Below are 24844 nucleotides of genomic sequence, written 5' to 3'. Positions count from 1 at the left end.
ATAGAGTTATTAAAAGCAATTGAGAGATGTGAGACAGAAGTCTCTGCGAAGAGTCTAGGCTTGAAAACTCTTCTAGAGATCTTCTGTGTACATTTCCTGCTTCCTGGAAACATATTGGTGAGTGCTAAGGCGTTTACAGGGGGCCGCTCTATATGCATTGGGTTCCCTCTTCAAATAATTTTGTTGACACCAAAAATGTCTTAATATACACCTAAACCTGACTGTCTTCATCGGCTTGGCATTCCTTTGCTCCAAAGTCCTGTTATACACTTCCACTAGCACGAATGTTATAAAAAGTATATCCTTCAATAGGATAATGTTTTTGTCGTAGTTACTCAATTATTGATCGGATGCTTGATTGTTCTTGTCTGCACGACGCACTTGATAACAATGTAGATTCCAATATTTAACGCACCCCTTTCTGCTATGGGATGACAATAGAACAGTCTCGTTCTAATGTTGCGGGAACATCCATCCTGAGACGTCTTTGCACTGAGGGATTTATCGTAGGATACTTTGGATAACACCCATTAAACGCTATGAATTCTTTATTTATTTCGGTGCTTTTGCTAGATTTGCTATTGTTCTTTGTCGTTCGGAATCAACAGCTGTGCTGAGTATGAATATATCAATACCATTTCAAGATGCTAAACTTCAATGCTAAAGGCAGCCTAAGAGTCTTAACTTCTGGCATACACAAGACGCCCATAAGCACAGCCATCGGAATGGCTTTAGCATCTCGCTAAAGAGACCTAGCTTAATCGTGTCCTGGTTTCACCTCTAAAGTACCCCAGGACAAAGCGGAGGGACAGGGGTTAGAATTAGCTCTTGACCATTTGCGTGTTTTTCGTCACAGAAAGCCTTTCAAAGACCTGGGAAAGGTTCAAACAAGAGATGTCCGACACAAATGGGAGAGCGACTTGGCAAAAAAAAAGAAGAAGAAAATAAATAAATAATGGCTGTAGGCCTAATTCCCTGCCCACATTTGTATTGGGGTCAGCGGCTTTCCGTGAGGGGTGCTTGCGAGAGAGATTGGTCTGCACCCACTTATGTTATGTAAATCACGCTTAGGTTAAGATGTTCCTTGTGTGTGGATTTCTGATTTATGTCAGAAAAGCCGTCAGCCGCGCATGTAGCGATCGGAAGGCAAACGTTCCACTGTTTTAGATCATTGTTCCCACCCGACTGATGGGAAAGAGATTATCTTGCTTTTAGCTTAGCTTTAGCTCAGTGCGACCTTCTGCATGCCGGGCTCCTCTGCAGTAATTTACTAGCCAAAGCCTTGTTGAACTTGATGTCTTATCGATTCCTTTTTGACAAAAGCATCTGGCAAACCCACCAGCCTTTTGGCCTTTAAAACTTGAATGAAACATTTCTAGGTGAATTCGAGAGGACATTTCTAAATGTCACCCTAAGTGTTCTCCGTGCACCGTTCTGACACACATAAATTACCCAATATTTAGTTGCACTTTGAGTTCAAATTATCCATAGCTTGAATCTGACAAAATACTCAGAATTATGGTTATCCTCCTGGCCGTTTTTTCAAAGTGTTTTCGTATGTGGGTTTCAGAGCTGGGATGAACGGCAATTAGTGTTTCCTAATGCGTTCTGGGCCCTGAATTGGTGTAGCATATCTTGGCGATACAATGCGAAGCAACTCTGTTGAAAACATTTCAACACTTTGGTTGGTTTGTTGTCCCGAATGACTTGGCATCGATTCAGTGAAAAATATCGTAGCCTGACAGAAGCTGGAGTGAAGAGTGGAAATTATCCTCTCAACCATCACATCAAAATAACCTCTGTACGACCGTTCTCGCCGTCAGTTGCCAAGCATCTCCATTATGCCTATGGGTGAGTCTCTAGAGAAATGACTCAGGTAGCTAACGAGTTATGATGCAGGTCTCCATCACACTTTTGCAACCGGATGGTTACGGTCGCAAATAGATTGTGGAAATTGATGGAGTGTGTGCGCGTGTCTGTGTTTGAGTGTATGTCTGTGTGTGTGTGTGTGTGTGTGTGTGTGTGTGTGTGTGTGTGTGTATGTTTGTGTGTGCCAACATGTGTGTGTGTGTTTGTGTGTGTGGGCGTGTGTGTGTGTGTGTGTGTGCTTTCGTGGGGGCATGCGTTTGTCTGTGTGTGTGTGTGTGTGTGTGTGTGTACATGCATGTTTGTGTGTACATGTTGTGGTATTCTGTACCACGTGTGCGGCAGGTTAAAGCACGAGACACGAAGCAGTGAGGGGTTAAGCCGTACTCGGCGTTTATTCAGTCAGGTTCTTTAGGATGCGGTGTCGCTCTAGGGTCTCCGTGAGCCTCTAGTTCTCGCGTTAACGGCGTATTCCCGAACTGTCCCTGCTCCCGCTCCGTGGCCCCTCTTGTGCCGGTTCCGGGTCTTCCTCCTCCCAGCCGCCGGGTGTCCCCCATCCCGCTGATTGGGGGGAAGGACAAGGTGCTCCCTGTCGCCGGCTAGTGGGTGGCGGCGGTATACCCCGTCCACCACTGTCCCTCGGACCCGTCCGAGCCCGAGGTTTCAGGGGCGGGATGCCACACTCCTCCACCGCTTGCTCAAGCCTCTGGTCTCCGGGGAACCCCCCCAGGCAGGCATCCCGGCGTGACAGGGCGTCGGCGTTGGCGTGCTCCCTGCCCGGTCGGTGGTCCACCCGGAACCGGAAATTCTGGAGGGCCAGGAACCACCGCGTCACCCGGGCGTTGGTATCCTTGGCCCCGGCCATCGCTATCTTTTCTCGGGCCGCTCGGGACAACGGTACCTGCCAGTACCACTTTGTACCTTTGCCCCTTTGTACCCCTTTGGTACCGCGCCGGCCCCAGGCGCTCGATTAGTTTGTCAACGCGGGGCATGGGGTATGCGTCGAACTCCGACGCCTCGTTCAACCTCCTGAAGTCGTTACAAAAACGATATGTTCCGTCTGGTTTGGGCACTAGGACCACCGGGCTGCACCAGGCGCTGCGCGACTCTTCGATCACCCCGAGCTGCAGCATCTGGCGCACCTCCGTCTGTATGGCCTCCCTCCGGGCCTCCGGGATCCTGTAGGGTGGGAGTCGGACCCTTACCCTTACACCCGGCGCCGTCCGGATGTCGTGGTGGGTGACCGTGGTCCTCCCTGGCAGGTCGGAGAACACGTCCCTGTGCTGCATGATAACCTCATCGAGGTCGTGCCTCTGGGCCGGGCAGAGGTCCTCCCCCGCCGGGACCTCCTGGATCTCCCGCCGGGCCGCCAGCGCCAGGGGAGCGGGGTCAGTGGGCTTCTGCTCCCCCCCCCCTCCACTGCTTCAGGATGTTGATGTGGTAGAGTTGAGTCGGCTTCCGCCTCCCTGGCTGGCGGACTCGGTAGTTTATTCAGTCAGGTTCTTTAGGATGCGGTGTCGCTCTAGGGTCTCCGTGAGCCTCTAGTTCTCGCGTTAACGGCGTATTCCCGAACTGTCCCTGCTCCCGCTCCGTGGCCCCTCTTGTGCCGGTTCCGGGTCTTCCTCCTCCCAGCCCCCGGGTGTCCCCCATCCCGCTGATTGGGGGGGAAGGACAAGGTGCTCCCTGTCGCCGGCTAGTGGGTGGCGGCGGTATACCCCGTCCACCACTGTCCCTCGGACCCGTCCGGCCCGAGGTTTCAGGGGCGGGATGCCACAATGTGTGTGCTTGTGTATGTGTGTGTCTGTTTGCGTGTGTGCACGCTCATGTGAAAGCTTTTATGTGTGTTTGTTTGTGTTTTTGTATAGAAATACCACCCAAACCCGGTCCAACACGATCATCAAGGTAAAGGCGTATTCAGGTATATTCAGGGAACACCTCTACTATACTTTTATCGGTGTTCCTTATTCGTCAGAAAAAAAGTGAACAGAGTTCGCCAGTGAAACACAGCAGTGAATGATGCTCCCCGTCCCACACACAAACACACACACACACACACACACACACACACACACACACACACACACACACACACACACACACACACACACACAAACAGACACACACACAGACACACACCGAGATGCCTTTCGATCTCCCTCCTGTTTTGAGTAACTTTCCATCCTTGAAACAGACAAGCAAGAGACGGGGGACGGGCTCTGTCGGGTCGCTGCTTGGGGGTTGGGAGGTGGGGGAGGGAGCTCTTAAGTAAGATGACGTGATTCGGTTTATGTTTGTTTTGTTTGGCGAGTCATGCAAATCAGCCGGTTGGCATGTTAATGCATTCCTACCCCCACCCCCTCCAACTGGCGAAAGGAAACCAGAAACAACAGAACGCTAAACACAAAATCATCGCCGGCGAACGACGGTGACAGGCGTTTTCACAGAGAGCACTCAAACAAACATTGTTGCGAGTTGACAGCAGTTCTTCTTTTTCTGCCTCTGCTCTTCGGTTGTGCAGTTTTAAAAGTTGCTCTGTGATATAATGCATTGTTTTGTGTGTGTGTGTGTGTGTGTGTGTGTGTGTGTGTGTGTGTGTGTGTGTGTGTGTGTGTGTGTGTGTGTGTGTGTGTGTGTGTGTGTGTGTGTGTGTTTACCTTATTAATATATCTATTTCCGCCGCCTACAAAGTGTTTCGAAGTGACTCTATTACTTCTAAAGTGAATTCTATTTGTAGAGATGCATTATTCTGCGAACCTGTCTCTTGTTAAAGATGATCATTACGATGATGATGACGTTGTCGCGGCTGCTGCTGATTATGATGATGAGTATGAGGATAATGAGGATGATGATGAAAAGCATTATGACTGTAAAGTCAAATATGTGCAGTTGAACAATGCGATAGAGAACATCTCACACTGTGTCTGTAGGCTATGCGTCTGATCTTTGCTTTTGTCTGAGTGTGTCTATGTATTTTGTGCGTTTATGCTCATGTGAATTTATGTTTTGTGTGTGTGTGTGTGTGTGTGTGTGTGTGTGTGTGTGTGTGTGTGTGTGTGTGTGTGTGTGTGTGTGTGTGTGTGGGTTGTGCATGCGTGCACGCATGTATGGGGTTTTGTGTGTGTGTGTGTGTGTGTGTGTGTGGGCTTGTGTTTTGTGAGTGTGTGTGTGTGCTTGTAGGTATGGTTTGTGTGTGTTTGTGTGTGTGTGTTTGTGTGTGTGTGTGTGTGTGTGTGTGTGTGTGTGTGTGTGTGTGTGTGTGTGTGTGTGTGTGTGTGTGTGTGTGTGTGTGTGTGTGTGTGTGTGTGTGCGTGCGTGCGTGCGTGCGTGCGTCGTGTTCTTTACTTTATTTAAATGTGCACCGCTAACGCAGGGCCATTATTTATAGTGACTTAACAGCGCCGAGAGGTGTGAGTGAGTGTCGCTGGAGCTCCCATTCGGGGAGGACACGCTAAGATCTGTAACGCATGAAATATGTACCTCTGCTCCAGCCTCCACGCAGCAGAGCACCACAGTAAGGAGCCCATAAATCAAGGGCCGCATGTAGCGAATCGGCCCGCAGGGTCCTGCTGCGTCCCTTGGTGACACTCAATAGCAGCCAGGCCAATATAACAAGTTGGGGTGGACCACGGCTCTTCCCAGCATGTTGTGAGTCACGTGCCAGTGTGTGTGTGTGTGTGTGTGTGTGTGTGTGTGTGTGTGTGTGTGTGTGTGTGTGTGTGTGCGTGTGTGTGTGTGCGTGTGTGTGTGTGTGTTCGTGTGCGTGCGCGTGCGTGTATGCGTGCGTGTTTATGTGCGTGTGTCTGCGGTGGGCAGTCTACTCTAGCCAGGTATGTTGCTGCCCCCTTCTGGTAAAAAATAGGATTTACAGCCTTTTACAGCTAATTTCAAATGCAATTAATACATTCTATATTTATTACATCACTGTAGTGGTGTACTGACTCTATAACAATAGTAAGGATATTTCAGTAGTGATGTAACAAATTACTAGCAGTAGCACACAATACAAAATGAATATTGGATAACGGTGAAAATATAACGTATATTTATAAATCTAAATAAATATATCTATCAATTAAACGCTAAGCATTTGAATTAGCAGGCGATTTATGTAACATTAATTTATATAAAATATATATATTCGTTCGGTTTTAAACAAAAATTATATTAAAAAAATCATCTTTAGGCCATAAGGGGGCGCCATCTCCCTCCGACTCCAGCGGTGACTTACTTAACGCTGTTTGTAAAACATTGCTGTGCCAAGTGTCTGGATTTCCCCGGTAGCTTCATTGTGCATTCCATCGTCCTATTTGGCATTTGCATTCAACAACTTTCCCCCAAACCCCTTCCCCTTCTCTTCCCCTCTCCCTCCGATCTCCCCTCTCCGTGACTCCCCTCCCCCATCTTCTCAGGGCTGCAGGAATGTGGAAGCCTCCTACGTCATCACCTCGTTGCTTAGCGGGGTCACGGCTCTGAAAAACTGAGCGAAAACACCCGGACCTTAGAAACCTAAATACTTTACGTCAACGGTAAGTGGTTCAAGTTTAACGTCCCTGTTCATTGGATTTCGGCGTACGTGCAAAAGGGGTTCGCCCTGGGTGTGCATCTGCTTTGATGTTTTTCGTTGGTCATGAAGTTCCTCGGACCCGTTAGTTCGCCGAGCTGGAAAGAAAAATCCGGTGAGGTCATCTTCCCTGAGCATACGCAGAGTTGAAAACGGGGTGTGTGTTTAAATTGCATCTTTATAAATGATAACGCTATCGGATTCAATCTTAGCCCCTGGGTGCACATATTTCAGTAACGGGACGAGGTATGAGTCAGCCTCGTCTTCTGCCCCAACGAGTCCGAGCCTGAGTGCCGCTGCAGAAGTTGAGTGAAGAAACGAAAAAAAAATCAACACGTCGCTTGCCTCAACTTGACTTTGTCTGGGGGATTAAGAAATCCGACACCCCAGAGGGCTCACTAACTATATACAAACAACATGGCTAGTGATGAGCCATTGTCTGTGTCGCTATAGGAATCAAACTAAACTAAAGTAGTCCATTGTTAACCCGGGTTTAAATTATACATGTTTGCATTAGCGTCGTTGGGCTGCCTGCAACGCTCCGTGCTGATGTAATTGGTCTGGTCAGCTTCATGCAGCCCATTCACACCGGTGTCAGTCTGAAAATGACCCTAGACCACCTGGTCCAAGGGTTTGAAACCCGGAAAGGTAACCCAGAAAAGGAGACTCCCCTCCCTGGACGGCCAGGGGTTCAAGATGAGCTCCGGCGCCGCTCCTCTGCGTCTGTAGGGGACTCATTTGTGTGCTGATAGCTGGCTGGTGTTTTGATAACATGTCTGTTCCCCAGGGTCCTCCTCCACCACCTCCTCCCTCCTCGTACCTCCAGTACGACGACGCGGTTTCTTGTCTCCATGGTGATGATGTCGAGGAAGCGCTGCGCGTCGGACTGAAAGGGGCGGGGCGACCAACCACCATAGCGACTGGTGTGTGTATCCCTCGCAACGTTGTTCCTTCACGGCGAATCACCTGAAGATGGTAAGACGAATGCGACACCACCGGGAGATTCGACAGATTTAGGTAGATGGGAGATCGATTATGTATGCATGCGGGAAGGTGGAGGTGTGTGCGGTGTTTTGTGTGTGTGTGATGTTTTGCGTTATGCATCTGAGGACAGTGGTGGAATCTAGTGCAGTCTACACGCTTCCCCCTCTCTCTCTCTCTCTCTCTCTCTCTCTCTCCCTCCCTCTCTCTCTCTCTTACATAGTCTCTCCTCCTGTATGTCTGTCCCTATCTGTCTCTTTCTCTCGTTATAAATAAATGTGTGCATTGTGTGGTGTGCTCTGGGTGCTTACTGTTGTATTGTTGGACTCATCTGTACTGGTTATAACGTGTATAACACATTTGCTATAAGCCTTTGAAACTGTTTCATTTTACTACATTTTCCTCCAAAGTGAATTGGGATGCCGTGTCTGGAACACACTACTACTGCCATACTAATACGTATGATAGTAGCAGTCTCTCTCTCTCTCTCGCTCTCCCTCTCTCTCTCCCCCTCTCCCCCTCTCTCTCTCTCCCTCTCTCTCTCTCTCTCTCTCTCTCTCTCTCTCTCTCTCTCTCTCTCTCTCTCTCTCTCTCTCTCTCTCTCTCTCTCTCTCTCTCTCTCTCTCTCTCTCTCTCTCTCTCTCTCTCTCTCTGTGTCCTCCATCTATCTCACTCTCTCTCCGTCTCTCTCCTTGTCACCCTCACCCTCTCCCGGTTTCATTTTGCTACGGTTTCGTCCAAAGTTTATTGTGACGCCGTGTCTGTACCACAGTGCTACTATCGTGCTACTCCATCACACCACCACCACTAACCCCCTGACCTCCACCGTCTCCACCCCCGCAGCCGTTCCACGACAGCGTGTACTACCCCTACCCCGACCCCCAGGGCACCCCCTCCCCCGCGGGGGTCCCGTCGCTCCTCGACTCGCCCGCCCTCCTCCAGCACCACCTCCTCTCTGACTCCTCCTCCTCCGCCCACTCCCACCACCACCACCACCACCCCATCGCCATGACCCCCTCCGCCCTCCCGCCGGCCCCCGCCCCGCCCGCCCCCGCTCCGCCGCACCTGCCGCCGTTCAAATTCCGCGCGCGGCGCGAGAGCGTGGACTGGCGGCGCGTGGGCGCCCTCGACGTGGACCGCGTGGCCAGCGAGCTGGACCTGGACGCGCTGCAGCAGCACGTGACGGCCGTGGCCTTCTGCAGCCTGGAGGGCGAGCGCTGCCCGCGCTGCCGGGCCGCGCTGGACCCCGCCCTCGCCAAGCTCTTCCGCCTGGCCCAGCTCACGGTGGAGTGGCTCCTGCACTGCCAGGCGGCGCTCGCCGAGCACCTCCGCGCGGCCGAGGGGCGGCTGGCGGCGGCCGGCGGCGAGCGGGAGCGGCTGGCCGGGCGCCACGCCCGCCTGGAGGAGAGGGCCCGCGCGCTGACCGGAGAGCTGAAGCAGCGGAAGAGGGTGATCCGCACCCAGCAGAGCATGCTGGCGCCGCGCTGCGTCGGGAGTCATAAGGTACTGATGGGGGGGGGGGGGGGGGGGTCTGGGTCTCTGGTGGTGTTTCTCCCTCTGTCCTCCCTCCCTCTGTCTCTCTGTCTCCTCCATCCCCCTCTCCCTGTATTTCCCCTCTATCTCTCTGTCTCCTTTATCTTGTCTTTCTCACCCTCTTCCTGTCTCCCCCATCTTTAACTCCTTCTTTCTCTTGTCTCTCTCTCTCTGTCTCTCTTCCTCTCTCCTTCACCCTGTTTCTCTCTGTGTCCCCTCTCTCTCTCTCTCTCTCTCTCTCAATCTCTCTCTCTCTCTCTCTCTCTCTCTCTCTCTCTCTCTCTCTCTCTCTCTCTCTCTCTCTCTCTCTCTCTCTCTCTCAAATCTCTCAGTCTCCCTCCCTCTCTCTTTCTCACTCCTTCCCCCTCTCTCTCTTTCTCTCTCTCGCTCTCTCTGTATCCTTCTTTCTCCCCTCTTCCTTCCTCTATCTCCTCCCTGTCTCTGTCTCTCTCCCTCACCCTCTCTCCCTGTCTCACCCGCCCTCTCTCATCCCTCCGTCCCCCTTCTCTCTCTCTCTCTCTCTCTCTCTCTCTCTCTCTCTCTCTCTCTCTCTCTCTCTCTCTCTCTCTCTCTCTCTCTCTCTCTCTCTGTCTCTGAGGTATTATCAATTACATTGTACATATGGAGAGCAAGCATTCTCCCCTCCCCCCTCCTCCCCTCCCCCTCCATGCTGTCATTGCTCTGTCTTTGTTCAAACTGTCTTTGGGCTTTAAGCCTCTGTCCAAAAAAAAGTGTTTAATGTTTTATAGACCCAACCCAAGGAAATCTGCTTTCAGTTATTTTCATCAGTGTGTATGTTTAGGGGGGTAACCCTTTTCTTTGGTCTTGTTTTTATGGCCTGATAATGAATTAGGAGCAGATGGTGTAATCTGGTGGACAAAAGGGTTTGGTCTTTTCTTTTAATCCACTTAATAAGGGGGGGGCACCGTAGTCCTCAAGATGTCTAATGCATTCCCCTCTACCTCTATGAACGCTGAGACCTTTTGTTGAGCTTTTATGGGTTTTATTCTTTAAAAGCGGATTTTGGGTTAGTATATTTTCAACACAACCGCCGCTTGGCTATTTTTAGCCACTGGTCTCAGAGAACGACCTCTGCCTTGTCATCCTTCAAGTGTGTTGACCTGAACAGCCCAGTTGCCAAGGCAACGACGGTCGCGTTTTATGTTAGAGTTGTGGTTGCCGGGCAGTGGACTAGCGTGCCGCTGTTGCGGCGGTGTTGTTTAGCCAGCTTTCACCGGCTCAATTATTGATAGAGACCGGGCTGCCCTGCGTGTGTGCTCTCTCAGGACGTTTGACTTTAGGCATTGCTTCAATTAAATATTAATGTTTGCATTTTTTCACTTTCTGCATTGTTATCTGTCATTTACATTTTTCTCAGTAAATTACCCATGTAAACATAGCGGGTAATTCAATTTCTTTGTCCTAATTTCCATCTTATTCCAACAATTTTAGCATGGTATGGTCTGAGCTAGCTAGACGGAGTTAGCATATGGTGCTTCAGGATATCAATAGCAGCAGGCTTAAAATTGAATGAAGTCACCCCTCAGTGTGAGAGGCGCTGTTTAATGCAGCGTGTGATCTTGCTTGAGTGTGTGTGTTCATGCGTGTGTCTCTCTCTGTGTGTGTGTGTGTGTGTGTGTGTGTGTGTGTGTGTGTGTGTGTGTGTGTGTGTGTGTGTGTGTGTGTGTGTGTCTGTGTGTGTGTCTGTGTCTGTGTCTGTGTGCGCCTATTATCTCTGTGCTGTCGGCTATGTCTTTGAGACGCGTGGAGACGCGTGCCGCAAGCAGCATATTAGCATCACTTGCGCTAGCTGTCTCCTTGGAAACACACGGCTAACCGTCCTTCAAAAGCTTGGTCTCAAGACGCTCTACTCGTAGCTTAACCACGCCTCCTCTATCCTCATTTAAGTGCAGTTGTGTAAATGACAGAAGTTTTTGTTAACTTTTCAAGGCTTAAGGAGGGGTATCTAAAGTCCTAGCCCCCCCTGGCAGAAGGAATACCTCCCCTGTGGTTTCGCACTCTAGGTTTCTTGTGAAAGGTGGTGTCGATAAATGTGGGCCTGTGAAGCGATTTGACCGTTGTCCCCATAAAGACCCTTAATCATCAATGTGTGTGTCCCATTTTTCTCCAATTGCTCAGTGTACTGTTACCAATGCCAATGTCCTTCACTGTTTCTTACTCCCTCAGTATCTACCTTGTCAATCAATCAATCAATCAATCAATCAATCATTGTCATTTATTCATTGAGATTCATTGAGATTAATATCTCTTTTCCAAGAAGGACCTGGTCAATAAGACAGCACTATCATCAAATAAAATATGCACAATCAAAAGTCACTTACAGTTCTCATAAACCACATTCCGCATTAAGTAATATATGATACAAGATTAGGGTAAAGACTGCAAATAGTTGAAATAAACAAAATAAAACAAATCAGATAAAGTTAATAAATCTGGCCGTTATCAAAAATATAACTTTACAAACAATTGCTTAGACTAAGAGAACTATCTTCTCTGTTCACTTTGTCGCCTAAAGTCTGTGTCTCCATAAATATCCGAATCCCTCTCCATGCCAGTAGGCCAGTGTGTTATTGCTAACGCCGCTCGCATTCCTCTTCCTCCCTCAGTGTTCCCACTGTGACAAGTCCTTCCTCAACGCCTCCTTCCTCCAGAACCACCTCCAGCGCCGACATCCCAACGAGTCGGAGATCCGTAAGTTGACCCCTGAACCGATTCTATGCTCCTATCACCTTTTTGTCAAAGTCATATCTTTATTAGATAAAAGTGTAGTCGATTGCTCCTGTTTAGGGCTGTCTTTGATCACCTGAGTTACACTTGACTGTTATTTTCTAAGTGGTTCTGTGGTTGCCGTGGTAGAGAATCTAGGTCAGAAGCCTGGACTATTCTTTTCTTCTAAAAATAACGTTGAAGCTTTAAGGGATGGTTTGGCTTTTTGCGCCCTCAAGTGGTGAAAATATAATTAAAAGAATAACATGGCCGTACGATACAATACATGTGAGCGAATACACTGGAGATGACTCATTCAGAGACTTTAGGATACTATTAATTTAAAAAAGATGGTGCCGTGCCAACAGAATCGCGGCCAGACAACGAGAAGAAGTCTCAGCTGGACGTCCTGAAGGAGGAGATCAGCAGCCTGAAGGAACAGCTGGTGCAGCAGCAGCAGACCCTGCAGGCCAAGACCGATCAGGTAGGCCTGTCTGTCTGCCCCTCTGTCTGCGTGCCCCTCTGTCAGTCTGTCTGTCTGCCCCTCTCTCTGCCTGCCCCTCTGTCAGTCTGTCTGTCTGCCCCTCTGTCAGTTGGTCTGTCTGTCTGCCTGCCCCTTTGTCAGTTTGGCTGTCTGTCTGTCTCTCTGCCTGCCCCTCTGTCAGTTTGTCTGTCTGTCTGTCTGTCTGCCCCTCTGTCAGTTGGTCTGTCGGTCTGCCTGCCCCTCTGTCAGTTTGTCTGTCTGTCTGTCTGCCCCTCTGTCAGTTTGTCTGTTTGTCTGTCTGCCCCTCTGTCGGTTTGTCTGTCTCTCTGCCCCTTTGTCGGTTTTTCTGTCTGTCTGTCTGCCCCTCTGTCAGTTTTTCTGTCTGTCTGCCTGCCCCTCTGTCGGTTTGTCTGTCTGTCTGCCCCTCTGTCAGGTTTGTCTGTCTGTCTGCCCCTCTGTCAGGTTTGTCTGTCTGTCTGCCCCTCTGTCGGTTTGTCTGTCTGTCTGCCCCTCTGTCGGTTTGTCTGTCTGTCTGCCCCTCTGTCAGTTTGTCTGTCTGTCTTTGGCAGATGCTTTTAACCAAAGCAAAGTCCATTTTGTCAGAAGAAAGAGAAACATTTTATCGCTGTCGGTACAGTAAGAACTGCTTTGTTAACTCATTCCCTGTGGTTTGTCTGTCAGACCCTCTCTTTGGACGTCACCGTTGCTTTCCTGTTCTTTGAAACGTGAATTCCGAAAAGCCTTCTAAATCAAACCAGAGATCTCCTCCGAAAGTGGAGTCCATGAAGATTAAAGGAAGGGAAATCTGATAGTGAATAGAAGCGGCAGCGCTCCATTTCAACCATTAAATCTTAAACCTAACCCTGCCAGGAAAGGACCTTAGTCTAACTCCACTGCATTTGGTCCTTGGCTTAATAGGCGGTCAAACCTAATTTGTGATTAAAGACGACAATGCTCCAAACGCTCTGTCTCCATCATAACCATCAAAGGAAATCACCTTGAGGAAGAACAGTGAGTCCTTCAAATGTTTTATTGCTAACAGCTGATGTACTTCGCTTGTGTGTGTGTGTGTGTGTGTGTGTGTGTGTGTGTGTGTGTGTGTGTGTGTGTGTGTGTGTGTGTGTGTGTGTGTGTGTTGGTGTGTGTGTGTGTGTGTGTGTGTGTGTGTGTGTGTGTGTGTGTGTGTGTGTGTGTGTGTGTGTGTGTGTGTGTGTCTGTCCGTCCCTCCTCCAGGAGAAGGAGCAGGAGTCTCTCCACCGGGACCTGGTGCGGGAGCTGGAGCGCTTCAAGGCGGAGGAGATGACCCGCATGGACCGCAAGATCGAGGACAGCCGCGACGGCTTCCGCCGCGAGATGGAGTTCTTCTACACCAGGAACTTCCAGGCTCGCATCGTAAGCTGAAAAGGATCCAGTACTCCTGCCGTAGCTCTTAGACATGGTCCAGTCGCTCTGGTTGTATATAGCCAAACATTTCAACAATCTCACAGCCTAACATTCAACTAGACGTATCTGAAGTCAATGCTGATCAATATCGATTTCAGTAATGTTGTAAAATCACATACTTTTCCTGATATATTCTACTAATGAATAATGCTGGCCAGGATATAACAATCTCTTTGTTTACAAGAATCTTGCAGACAGAACTCTGTTATTTAGTTTTTATAATTCTGAAAGTCTCCTGGGCACTGGAAACTCAGCTGTGGTGACTTCCCAATGTATAGAATATTAATCAGATCAAATTTATATACCGTATCAATCTATAATCAGGTGGAAATACATAATTTGCTGCTTGATGCTTTAAAAAAATAAAAAGGATCATTATGAAATGAATTATTTCTTCTGGGTTGCTTGTCAGACAAAGCAAGCAAATTAAAGACGACGTTGGGCTCTGGTAACTCGGGGTTATGATTCATCGGTTATTCCCAAAAGTTCTTTGTCGATAAACCGGCTATGAAAATATGTACCCTACTATTTTGGTGAATCGGCTAAATATATATAAAAAACGCAAGCAGTGGTAAGAAATGGCCAAAATAGGAAAATAAGGACACTGCCAAAGACGGCACCATCTGTGTTTCTGGAGGAGATAAAAGTATTCTCGTGTCTTGTTTGATATCAGGACACAGGATCGAACCAGTGTGCACCCATTAAAACCGCGCTAACCCCTCTTTTTCTTCGCCCTTTGACCTCGCTGACCCCACCCGGTAGGAGCAGGAGCACAGCCAGATGTCGCGGCGCGAGACGGCCAGCAGCCCCGTGCAGCGCCCCCCCGAGCGGGAGCAGGACGCCCACGCCGACGCCCAGGCGCACGCCATGCAGCGGCTGGAGCAGCAGCTCAGGAAACAGGTGCTGCTCTATTGTTTACATGGTTACCGCGGCGACCGCACCCGCTCTTAGAGCGGCACCTCAGCCTGGCGTCGGATGTGCTGTCCCCTACTCGTCGGGATCTTAGACAGAGATTCGCAGCTCTTTGATGTTTGCAACTAAAGCGTTTTGTGCGTGTGTGACAAAGTGTCAAACATGTGTCGTATGGATAAAGGCATAACAATAATCGGACAAGCAATAGTTATTCTGTTATTGTTTGAGAGAATCAGTGTTGAAACTGAACTTTGAAATAGAATGGGTAATCAACTTCTTATTTGCTATATTTTCAGTATGACTAGATGATTGACATTGTGTCCCCCACCCCCCAGGATAAAAAGTGGGAATCCAGACTGCAGGAGATCAAAGGCCAACACGAGTCAGAGAAGAACCAGGTAACACTCACTCACTCGCACACTTACAAACTCACTCACTCACTCTATCACCTACACTCACTCACTCAATCACCTACACTCTCCCTCAATCACCTACACTCACTCATCTCCTACACTCACTAACTCACTCAATCCCCTACACTCACTCGCTCACTCACTCACCCAATCACCTGCAATGTCATTCACTCACCCATACTTTGACTCACGCATACTTTCACTAAATGACTCTCTCAATCACCCATTCACTCACACTCACTCCCTCCCTCTCTCAGCGACTCACTTGCAAACTAACTCCCACTCCCACTCACTCCAACTCTCACTCCCTCCCTCACTCTTTCACCCGTTCACCGGGCAGCTGCTGAGTGAGCTGAGCAGGATGCAGTCGTCGGTGGGGGAGCAGCAGAGCCGGGGTCAGAGGTCACTGGAGGAGATGGAGAGGAGGCTGCAGGAGAGAGACCGCACCATCACCTCTCAGAGAGAGCAGGTCTGTACACACACACACACACACACACACACACACACACACACACACACACACACACACACACACACACACACACACACACACACACACACACACACACACACACACACACACACACACACACACACAGCCCATCATTGTAGCCTACCACTCGTGGAATATAGCCTGGCTAACGCCATACCTCAAGTCCTCAATCTTCATTGAGATGAGGTCTGGGAACCACACATTCATTTTCTCGTATTTGAGGCGTGGTTTACGATTGCCCGGAGCCGTTTATTGGGCGCTACGAATGTCTATCATATGAGTCTTTACGTAGCTCATAGCCAATCAAAGCCTGTTGGTAGCAGGGTAAAGACATCCTTCTGGGTAATGAAAGAGTTTAACGCCGAGTTTATCTAAGGCTGCATCGAAAGGTAATGCGTCTCCTTCCATTTTGGATCCGTAAACTACAAGCTTCGGTGTGTCGCAATGACGTCGTCATCATCTTGCCGTCCCTCTCTTTTCTGTGATTGGTTCCCAATCTCAGGCAAAAATCTGATCCATGGAATCCAGGCTGCCTAGCAGGATAAAATGAAATCGCACGCAAGGCAGCATGGGTATACCCAGGCTACGTGGAATAAGGAATTTAAAAGAGATTATGGAGTGATTTGACTCAGAAGTGGCATTCGGCAAAGTGAGATGTTCAGAACAAAATTAAACTTCTAGTTCAATAACATCCACAGTTAAGAACGATTGTCGGAAAAAACTTTTTGCAAGGCAAGAAGGCACGTTTTGGGGTTATGTACAATTAAAAATATGAACATGCATGTTGCAATGTTGTGCAGTGGACTTTTGGCGAATTTTGGAATTAGGAGGCTCGAGTCGGCGTTTCTTAGATATCTAGGCTTTCTTTTTCTTTGCAAAAAACATTAGCCTATATAGTAGGCTTGATGCAACCGGCGGATGGCGGGCGGTTGCAGTTTTGAAAATGGTTCAAGAACGTTGGTGCGGACGGTTGACGGACGGACGATGAGTTTGTGATGCGGTTGCGGATAAAATAATTGCCCATCCACCACGCATCTCTAGTGTACACACACTCACACACATGCACACACGCACACACACACACACACACACACACACACACACACACACACACACACACACACACACACACACACACACACACACCATCACCTCAGAGAGAGCAGGTGTGCACACATACACACACAAACACACATAAGCAGATACACATACACACAGACACACACAAACACACGCAAACACATACACAGATACACATACACACAGACACACACAAACACACACTCACACATACACACACACATGCAACACACCTCATCACCTCTCAGAGCTCTATCCACACACTCCCACACTGGACACACTCCTCTTTGTGCACTGGTCAGGAAGCAAGCTGGTGTTCCGGGTCTTGTTCAGGATATCCTGTATTTGGACTCGCTGGCTGAGATTTCCCGTGTTATCCTACAGCAACACTCTGTCATTCATAATACGCTCTCCTCTATCAGACAAGCATGTTCAGATACAACAGATGTAACGAAGGACTTGTGTAAGGATGAAATATAATAAGAATAAACCACAACATACAGTATATTATTTCTAATAATAATGCAACCTGTAAGGGTTAATCCTGACGATTTTATCGACTCAATCAGCTGTAACTAAAGTCTTCTTCGTAGTGCATTGAGCTTATTGTTTTAGCGTTGTCAAGGAAACATGGTTGATAGATGTTTTTCACCATAGTTCTTAATGTTGGATTTGTAGTGCATTGATTCAGAACAGTTAAAGGTCCCTTTATCGAAAATTACTCACAGCCTTGGAACGTTATTGACTAGTAATGGGACTGCCTTCAAATGTAAATGCATTCTGAAGCCTTGCCTCTGTTCTTTTTTGTCTTAGGTTGCAGCTCGGTGGCAGGTTGAACGAATCGGTTTAGTTTGGTTACCAGCTTGTCCTAAAAGCGCAATAAAGCCTAAATAACATGCGTGTGTGAATAGTATAGTCCAATATACCGGGCCCCTTTAGAGCTGTTCCCTAAGCAACAACCCTGGGTGTTTCTAACCAATTACGGCCATCCTCTCATTTTCTTCTTCTGCAGATTAGGAACATATCCTCCCAACAGCCGGTCACCAAGATAGTGGAGGTACCAGGTAAGGACCCTCCATCATGTGTTGAAATGACTCCATCTTGTGTTGAGACGAGTCCATCATGTATCTGGATGATGACTCCATCATCTATTTAGATCACTCCATAAGTTATTTAGATGCATATGGCAGCTGTATCGACGGTGACAGTACACTCATCCCCTCTCTCTCTTTCTCTCTCTTTGTATTAGTCATCGTCACGGCGACCCCACCAGAACCGAGACACAAGCGAATTGTCCGCGGTAAGTCAAAAGGAAAACACTGAAATTCATCAGACGAAATGTTAGCTTTTGCGCTACGCTAACCCAACTGCGACGTCTCCTAACACCCTGTGATTGGTTAAGAAGGAGCTTGGATGCGGGAGGATGAGGATGCAATGTACAAAAACGGAAAGAGAACCGCACCAAAAAACGCACACCCCTTCTCCTCTTCCTCCTCCCCTTCTCCTTCATCCTCCTCCCCCCTCTCCTTCTCCTCCTCCTCCTCCCCTTCTCCTCTTCCTCCTCCCCTTCTCCTTCATCCTCCTCCCCCCTCTCCTTCTCCTCCTCCTCCTCCCCTTCTCCTCTTCCTCCTCCCCTTCTCCTTCATCCTCCTCCCCCCTCTCCTTCTCCTCCTCCTCCTCCCCTTCTCCTCTTCCTCCTCCCCTTCTCCTTCATCCTCCTCCCCCCTCTCCTTCTCCTTCTCCTCCTCCCACTTTTCTCCCCCTTCTCCTCTTCCCACTTTTCTTATCCTCTCCCCTTCTCCTCCTCCCACTTTCCCTCCCCCAATTCCTCCTTCACCCCCTTCTCCTCCTCCTCCCTTCTCCTACTCCACCGTTCTCCTCCTCCTCCTCCCCCTCCTCCTCACCCCTCCTTCTCCTCCTCACCCCAACTCCTCCTCCTCACCCCTCCTTCTCCTCCTCCCCAACTTCTCCTTGTCCCCTGAAACATTTTTGTGATCCCGCTCGGGGCCGTCCCATCAGAGGAGGCCGCGCCCCCGGCTCCTCCGTGCCATTCCCTGGATCCGATACAGGAGATGTCGGAGGAGGACAGAGGTAAAGCGTGCGCGAGGTTGCTCCGCCTCCTCCACCTCCTCCTCCATGTGCACGTTCTCTTCTGCATGGTCAGTTCACTGTTTCATCCAGTCTCCGATTGCTCAGGTTCTGGGGTCTCCCCCCCCCCGGGGGTCGAAGTATACTCAGAGACATGCCACCCCCACCCCACCCAACAGCCATCCTGTTTTTGTGTGAAAAACAGGCGGGGTGGTTGGTGGAGCATCATGTATGTTGATGCTTCTCGGTGTCTGTGATCCTCACGTCGGCTCTCGCTATTTCATTCGGGGCCGGCAGTTGCTCAGCAGGTTGGCTGGTAACCGCAAGGTTCCTAGTTCGCCTAGTGTCGCCCTGCATGGCTGACGCTACCGTCTGTGTGTGAATTGGTGCATGAATTGGTGAATGTCAGTCAATATTGTAAAGCGCTTTGGATAAAAGCGCTATGTAAATGCAGTCATAATTGCATTTACCATTTATGTCCATTCATGCGGTGAAAGACTTCTGGAAGTCATCTGGTGCCGTTTTGTTCTTCGTGTCTCGCCTTTGCCACCCTCCAACCACCAAACCTCCCTCCCTCCCTCCACATCCTCATCCACACATGGTCAGCTATGGACGTCCACACAGAGCTTTCTGTGCAATATGGAACTGTTGCGGATTGCGCGTGCATATTGTCGTGGTGATCTCATTCTGTGCTCATCGTCGCAGTGTGTGTTTGTGTGTGTGTGTGTGTGTGTGCGATCAGACGCCCGTCGTTCCAACCCAGATGAACACATGATGTACGCATTAACGGGCCCCTATTTTACCTTTCGGGTGTTAGGGTGACTCACCCTTCCAAAGTCCATCCTCTCCACGGGTGACATCAAACATGGATGCCTGCCAGCCTACCGAGTGGACTGTGCCAACTGGTTGGCCGGTAAACTGCAAAGGCTTGTCAAGGGCTTATCAACATCATACCCGTTTATAATAATAATAAGAAGAAGAAGTAGAATACGTCTTTAAAGGTGCCATATCATACCACCAGGTGTGACCAGTGAGTGTGATTAGCCGTTACAAGCCGTTTAGACAATCGACCTCTTCTGACATCACAAGTGGGCGTGACCACCTAGATGTGTGTTGGATAGATCTTGTCCCCTTTAACAAATGAATTGGCACTCTGCATTTTCCGGTTAAGAGCAGGCGCCCATTAGTGTACTCATTTGTGAATTGCTTCCCTAATTGGATAACTGGGATGGCGGATGGATGAGTCATTGTGCCGTGGTGTCCCTTTGTTTCTGTCGTTGTTCCCAGACTCCAGCAGCGTCTCGGAGAAGAGGCGCCCCCCGGTGGTGTCGGCGGAGAGCAGGAGACCCGAGGCGGCGGCGGCGGCGACTCCGGCTCCGGCTCCGGAGCGGCGGGAGAGGCTGACGCCGGCCGCCCTGCGGAGGAACCCCAGCCTCAGGAGAGAGCTGCGGCCCGCACTGGAGCTCGCCCTGGCCGAGAAGCTGGAGGACCTGGGGCTCCGGCCGGTATGCTACGCTCAGCTACGCTCATCAGAACACCTGTGTTTGTGTAATGTTTTCGTCATGACGTTTTTAAGAGACCCGCAGCAAATTTTGGATGCAGGTCATTTAAGGGCCGTAGCGGTCTGGAAGGTCGAACAGTGGGAACCGTCTCTCCTCGATTTGATCAAACAGTGGTTCCAACTCGCAAGCCTTAGCTACAAGTAGCGTTGGATTTGGCTTAAAATCGTAAGATTTAAAATGAATTTCAAAAAAAGATTGTTGAGGTGATTGTACACTTCTAGCTATAAACCTCAATGTGGTACGCTACATGCTACCTAGATGTTGCTCAAACAAGGCTAAGGTTATAGGCTGCCCACATACTGTTTGTTATTTCTGTTACTGTTTGTTAATGTAATCAAAAACTTCATGAAGGACAATCAATGGTCATAACAATGGCGCCAACATCGCAGACCTTTTGATCGTCATTGTCACACAGTTTACCGACAAACAAAGAAAAGTAATTTATTGTGTGTGGGTGTCCTTTGTTTCCTCTCCAGGGGCAGAGTGGTCTGAAGAGCAAGGAGCTGAGCGGCATCCTGTCCCAGGTGGTCTCGGCGCGGGAGAGCGCGGCCCGCGAGGTGCCGCAGTACTGGCGCCACCGCGAGGAGGTGGTCCGCGACCTGGAACAGAGGCTTCAGGACCGCCGCCGGGGCAGCGAGCCCGCCGCCAATGGCTCGCTGCGGGCCAAGGCCAGGGCCGCCGCTCAAGGTACGGGGACTGATGATGGAGTCGTGAGGGACCCCTGTTAGAGGCGCCATCATCTATGCATGTCTGTCCCTTTGAAAACATAAAGGGTTTAGGTTGCTTAACCCTGAAGTCATAGTGATCTGCAAACGACTACTCTTTCATTGGCATTGGGATTAAACATGACATAGTATACCCCCAGGCAGGGCCGTAGCACCAAATCCTGGGCCCCTATACTATAGGTACTGATGGGCCCCCCTGCGCCAGGTTGTTGACGGGGGGGGGGGGGGTGGGTCCGGAGCGATTGTTGACGGGGGGGGGGGTCGGGTCCGGAGCGATTGTTGACGGGGGGGCGATTGTTGACGGGGGACGGGGGACGGGGCGAGCGATTGTTGACGGGGGGGGGGGGGGGGACTGGCCAAAAGGTAAAAGATTTTTTTGGGCCCCCTCTCTGCCTTGGGCCCCCCCACAACTGTCCCCTTTGTCCCCGCAGTCCGACGGCCCTTCCCCCAGGTGTGAGTGTGATTAGCCGTTACAAGTCGTTTTGAAAATCTGCCTCTTCTGACATCACAAGTGGGCGTGTCCACCTAGATGTGTGCCTGATAGATAGGTATGCTATCTATGAGCAACGTTTGCTTCAGTCCACTAGGTAGGCTTGACGAGTGATCATCTATCCGTTATACATCTAAGTGGAAACGCCCACTTGTGATGCAAGAAGGGGCAGATTTTCAAAACGGCTTGTAACAGCTAATCACACTCCAACCCTGGTGGTATAATATGTAATCTTTAATATCATGCGCGGATCTTAAAACTATGTGGAAAAAAGGGATTTTGGAGTCACGAGCAAAGGTTTGGAGCTGCTGCGCTAACCAAATGTAAAATAAAAACAATTGACTTCTTGGCTTTCAAACTTCCAAGACAGAGCCTACATAGTTCAATACCAGTTATCAAACAGTACTTAGACACTTCAGGTGAGTTAGTCCCCGCTAATGAGTTAAACAAATAAGCCAACTGTGTCTAGCCAAGTCCTTAAGCGCTTTTTAGAAAGGAATGCGGTAATTTGTTGTGATCACACTGAACACACTCTTTTATGAAGCTCTATCTTAGACTAACACTAACTTATTTTCTTTAACGACCTAGCAAAGCTCCACTGACTCACTGCTGATCCACAAAATGGTACTTACTTTGTGTGTGTGTGTTTGGGTGTGTGTGTTTGTGTGTCCAGCGAGTCAAAACAGACCTCGGTCCAGTAGCCTCCCCTCCAGGGTTACTCAGGTGATGTCTGGACCTCCGGCGAAACAGTCCAAGACCCCCCAGCCAACACCCAGGACCAGTACTGTCGACCAACCGAAGACCTTGACCAGCAGAGCCAGGAACCCGGCCAAGGCTGCCGTACCCAAGTATGGAAAACGACAACAGTAGTGGTCGCACTGTCGTCTACGCTAAAACACGAGATTCACTGGGACGTGGCTTTGCATGGGAATTCTCATAATAAGCAGCGGAAGTAACATGATGAATCTAGCAATTATGCTAACCGTGCTAATGCTAGCAGTGCTAATCGCACTGAAGCTAATCATGCGTCTCGACTCTCAGCTTCAGGACACCTCCTTTCAGCTCAGACGAAGACTCAGAGGAGGAAGAGGACAGTGAGGATGACGACGAGGAAGAGGACGAGGAGGATCTAAGAAGGATGCGCGGGCGCTCTCAGGACCCTAGGGGCCGGTCCCCGCAAGCCTCCAGACCTCAGCGGGCCCCCGTTGTGCTCCAGAAAACAGCCGGCAGACCCAGCCCGGTCGCACGGCAGCAGACTCCAGCGCGGCCCGCACTCGCCTCCACGCCCAATCAGCAACGGGCACCAGCCGGGAACGTCGTGAAGGCGGCGGCCGTTAAGGCACCGGACAGCGATGACGACGACTGGTCGGAGGTTAGCGTGCTGCAAGAGATCGACCCCAAGCGGCTACAGTCTTATGAGGACCGGAACGGCAGCACGGACAAGAGACCCGCGGTGAAACGTGAGTGCTGAAAGTGTTGTGTACCATTGGATAATGTTTGTTTTTGGCTCACATTAGGTCGATTCATGATTCATGATTCGTGACAAAGGTATGTGAACACACAACTATCACTTCAATATCATAGCTTCCCTATTTTATTTTTTGTTTAAATTAAAGGACAATAACGATCAGAACTATTGACGAGGTTAATAAAAGTCCTGATCCTGAAACTGCAAAAAAATATTTTAAATGTGCTTCAATTTTTTTTAGCTAAAAAAAGAAAATCCATTGATGTTAACCATCGAAAAAATAAAATCTTGCTTAACCTGATTAGCTCGGTTCACTTTCAACCAATCAGAGGCCACGGTGCGGGAGTTGGCTGTGAAAGTGGAGAACAAGCTGGCGGAGAGAGGCGGGCGACGGCCAGCAGGGGGCGTGAACGTCGCACCGAAGAGTACAAAGAAAACAGAGGAGGAGGATGTAGTTCAGGAGCTACTGGTGAGGGCCCCTTTTCTTCTCGAGACCAGTGGTTGCAAGACGCTGTGCCTTTCATAATAACACACTTTGTTTGATTAGTGATATCTAGACACTCACCGGAACTTCACAATGGGAATAAAAAGTAGGAGTAGAGAATAAATAAAGAATCTAAAGAGCAATTTGCCATATAGTTTTATTTGTATTACTTTCTATATATATTTTTTAATAAATTATTCCTCACAAACAGACCTACTGTACATTCTTTAGATATTTTTCATATTGAGTTCTTCTGTTAAATATTTATATTTTATTTTTAGTACACAGATCTAGAGGAGAGCAGTGATTGGGCGGTGTCGTCCCTGGAGGAGCCGGGTCACATCCTGGCTCTCCCCAAGTCGGGCCCCAAGGGGCCCCCACCGACCAGGAAGAGTCTGGACTCGTCCAGCACTAGCGTCTGGGGAACCTCCACGGGCAAGGGACAGAAATCCGGTAAGGGGCCACACCACAATTTGTCATGAAATATTTGTGAACATGTTTAAATACTTCTAGATTTGTATTGCCTCGCTGTACTTTTATTTATTTTAGTTAAACCTATGTACGTTTTCCATTAGCCTCTAGTGGCTTGAGATGTAGCTACAGTTATAGCTAAATAATTGATATGAAGCTATTTAAAGATTTACCCAGAAAAAAAATCGATTCATAGCAAAATAATCCCTGTATGGATTGACACGTGACAGTTGTGATTTATTCCTTGAGAAGCATTCTATGTTTTAATGGAGTAAACAGCTGCAGATGAAAAAAATGACATAGTTAGACTTAGACTTAAAGACTTGCTTTATGGTCATTCAATAAACACAGCATCAGTGCATATATTAAAGGCCCTTCGTTACCTTGGCTCGCGGTGGAGTGGACATATAAATATATGTAACATTCAAATATTCACAGAACATAAAGTGCTGGTAAGACTTAAACAGGTTAAAATGACTAAGTGTATTAAAAGGATAATGATAAACAAATCAAGTGACAAAGTGATATTGCACTCAAAGGTAGAAGTTATAGTCCAGTGAGGATCTCATGGAGGGTGGGGGGTGTTACAGTCCATAGATGGGGGTTTATTTATTATATTATATATTAATTAACAGATTCCCTCGTAGCTCATTTGTTTTGGTCGTGTGTTTCTCAGGAGTGACGGACACCGCGGGGGCCGGCAGCACGCTGAAGAGCAGCCTGATCTCACTCAGCGACTTCAGCGACTCAGAAGACATTTAGCATTGCACACCCTACAGTTCTGACCCCACATGAACCCTGGAATGTCTTTGATGACCCCTTTATATATGATTTATGAGATTATTCTACCCAATAGGTACTGCTTTTATAGTGTCCGATATATATGTGACAGAATCTTTTTTGTAGATTTTTGTTGGTGATTTTCTCCTTTATACATTCATACAAGCAATAAATTGGGCTCTTTGTTCCATTAAATATTTCCATTCTGTCCATTGAATGTTCAAAAACAACAAAAAATAATGTAAAAGAACGACATGAGACGTTTAGGGAGAAGGCCCTATAT

At 48.9% G+C, this 24844-nt stretch overlaps 1 protein-coding gene across 4 annotated transcripts; it reads left to right on the top strand.

Annotated features, from left to right (window-relative positions):
• Nucleotides 1–6017: 6017 nt before the first annotated feature.
• On the top strand, nucleotides 6018–24762 carry dzip1 (DAZ interacting zinc finger protein 1). 4 transcript variants are annotated; one of them, XM_030354944.1, is made up of 19 exons: nucleotides 6018–6392; nucleotides 7215–7402; nucleotides 8252–8911; nucleotides 11569–11653; nucleotides 12037–12152; nucleotides 13386–13544; nucleotides 14358–14495; nucleotides 14843–14905; nucleotides 15261–15389; nucleotides 17506–17557; nucleotides 17743–17793; nucleotides 18513–18584; nucleotides 19869–20086; nucleotides 20620–20830; nucleotides 22032–22206; nucleotides 22400–22818; nucleotides 23156–23295; nucleotides 23592–23763; nucleotides 24458–24762. In XM_030354944.1, the coding sequence occupies exons 2-19, from the start codon at nucleotides 7400–7402 to the stop codon at nucleotides 24541–24543; spliced, it is 2949 nt and encodes a 982-aa protein (XP_030210804.1). In that variant the 5' UTR covers nucleotides 6018–6392; nucleotides 7215–7399; the 3' UTR covers nucleotides 24544–24762. The 4 variants fall into 4 exon arrangements, with proteins under 4 accessions (XP_030210804.1, XP_030210807.1, XP_030210806.1 ...); XM_030354947.1 differs by having other exon boundaries at nucleotides 6020–6392; nucleotides 7215–7444; XM_030354945.1 differs by lacking the exon at nucleotides 6018–6392 and adding an exon at nucleotides 6413–6542.
• The last annotated feature ends 82 nt before the right edge of the window (nucleotides 24763–24844 follow it).

The sequence above is a fragment of the Gadus morhua genome, chromosome 4 (assembly GCF_902167405.1).
Source record: "Gadus morhua chromosome 4, gadMor3.0, whole genome shotgun sequence".
Classification (NCBI taxonomy): domain Eukaryota; kingdom Metazoa; phylum Chordata; class Actinopteri; order Gadiformes; family Gadidae; genus Gadus; species Gadus morhua.
Note: the sequence above shows the minus strand (reverse complement) of the source record. Positions and strands in the feature narration are given on the sequence as shown.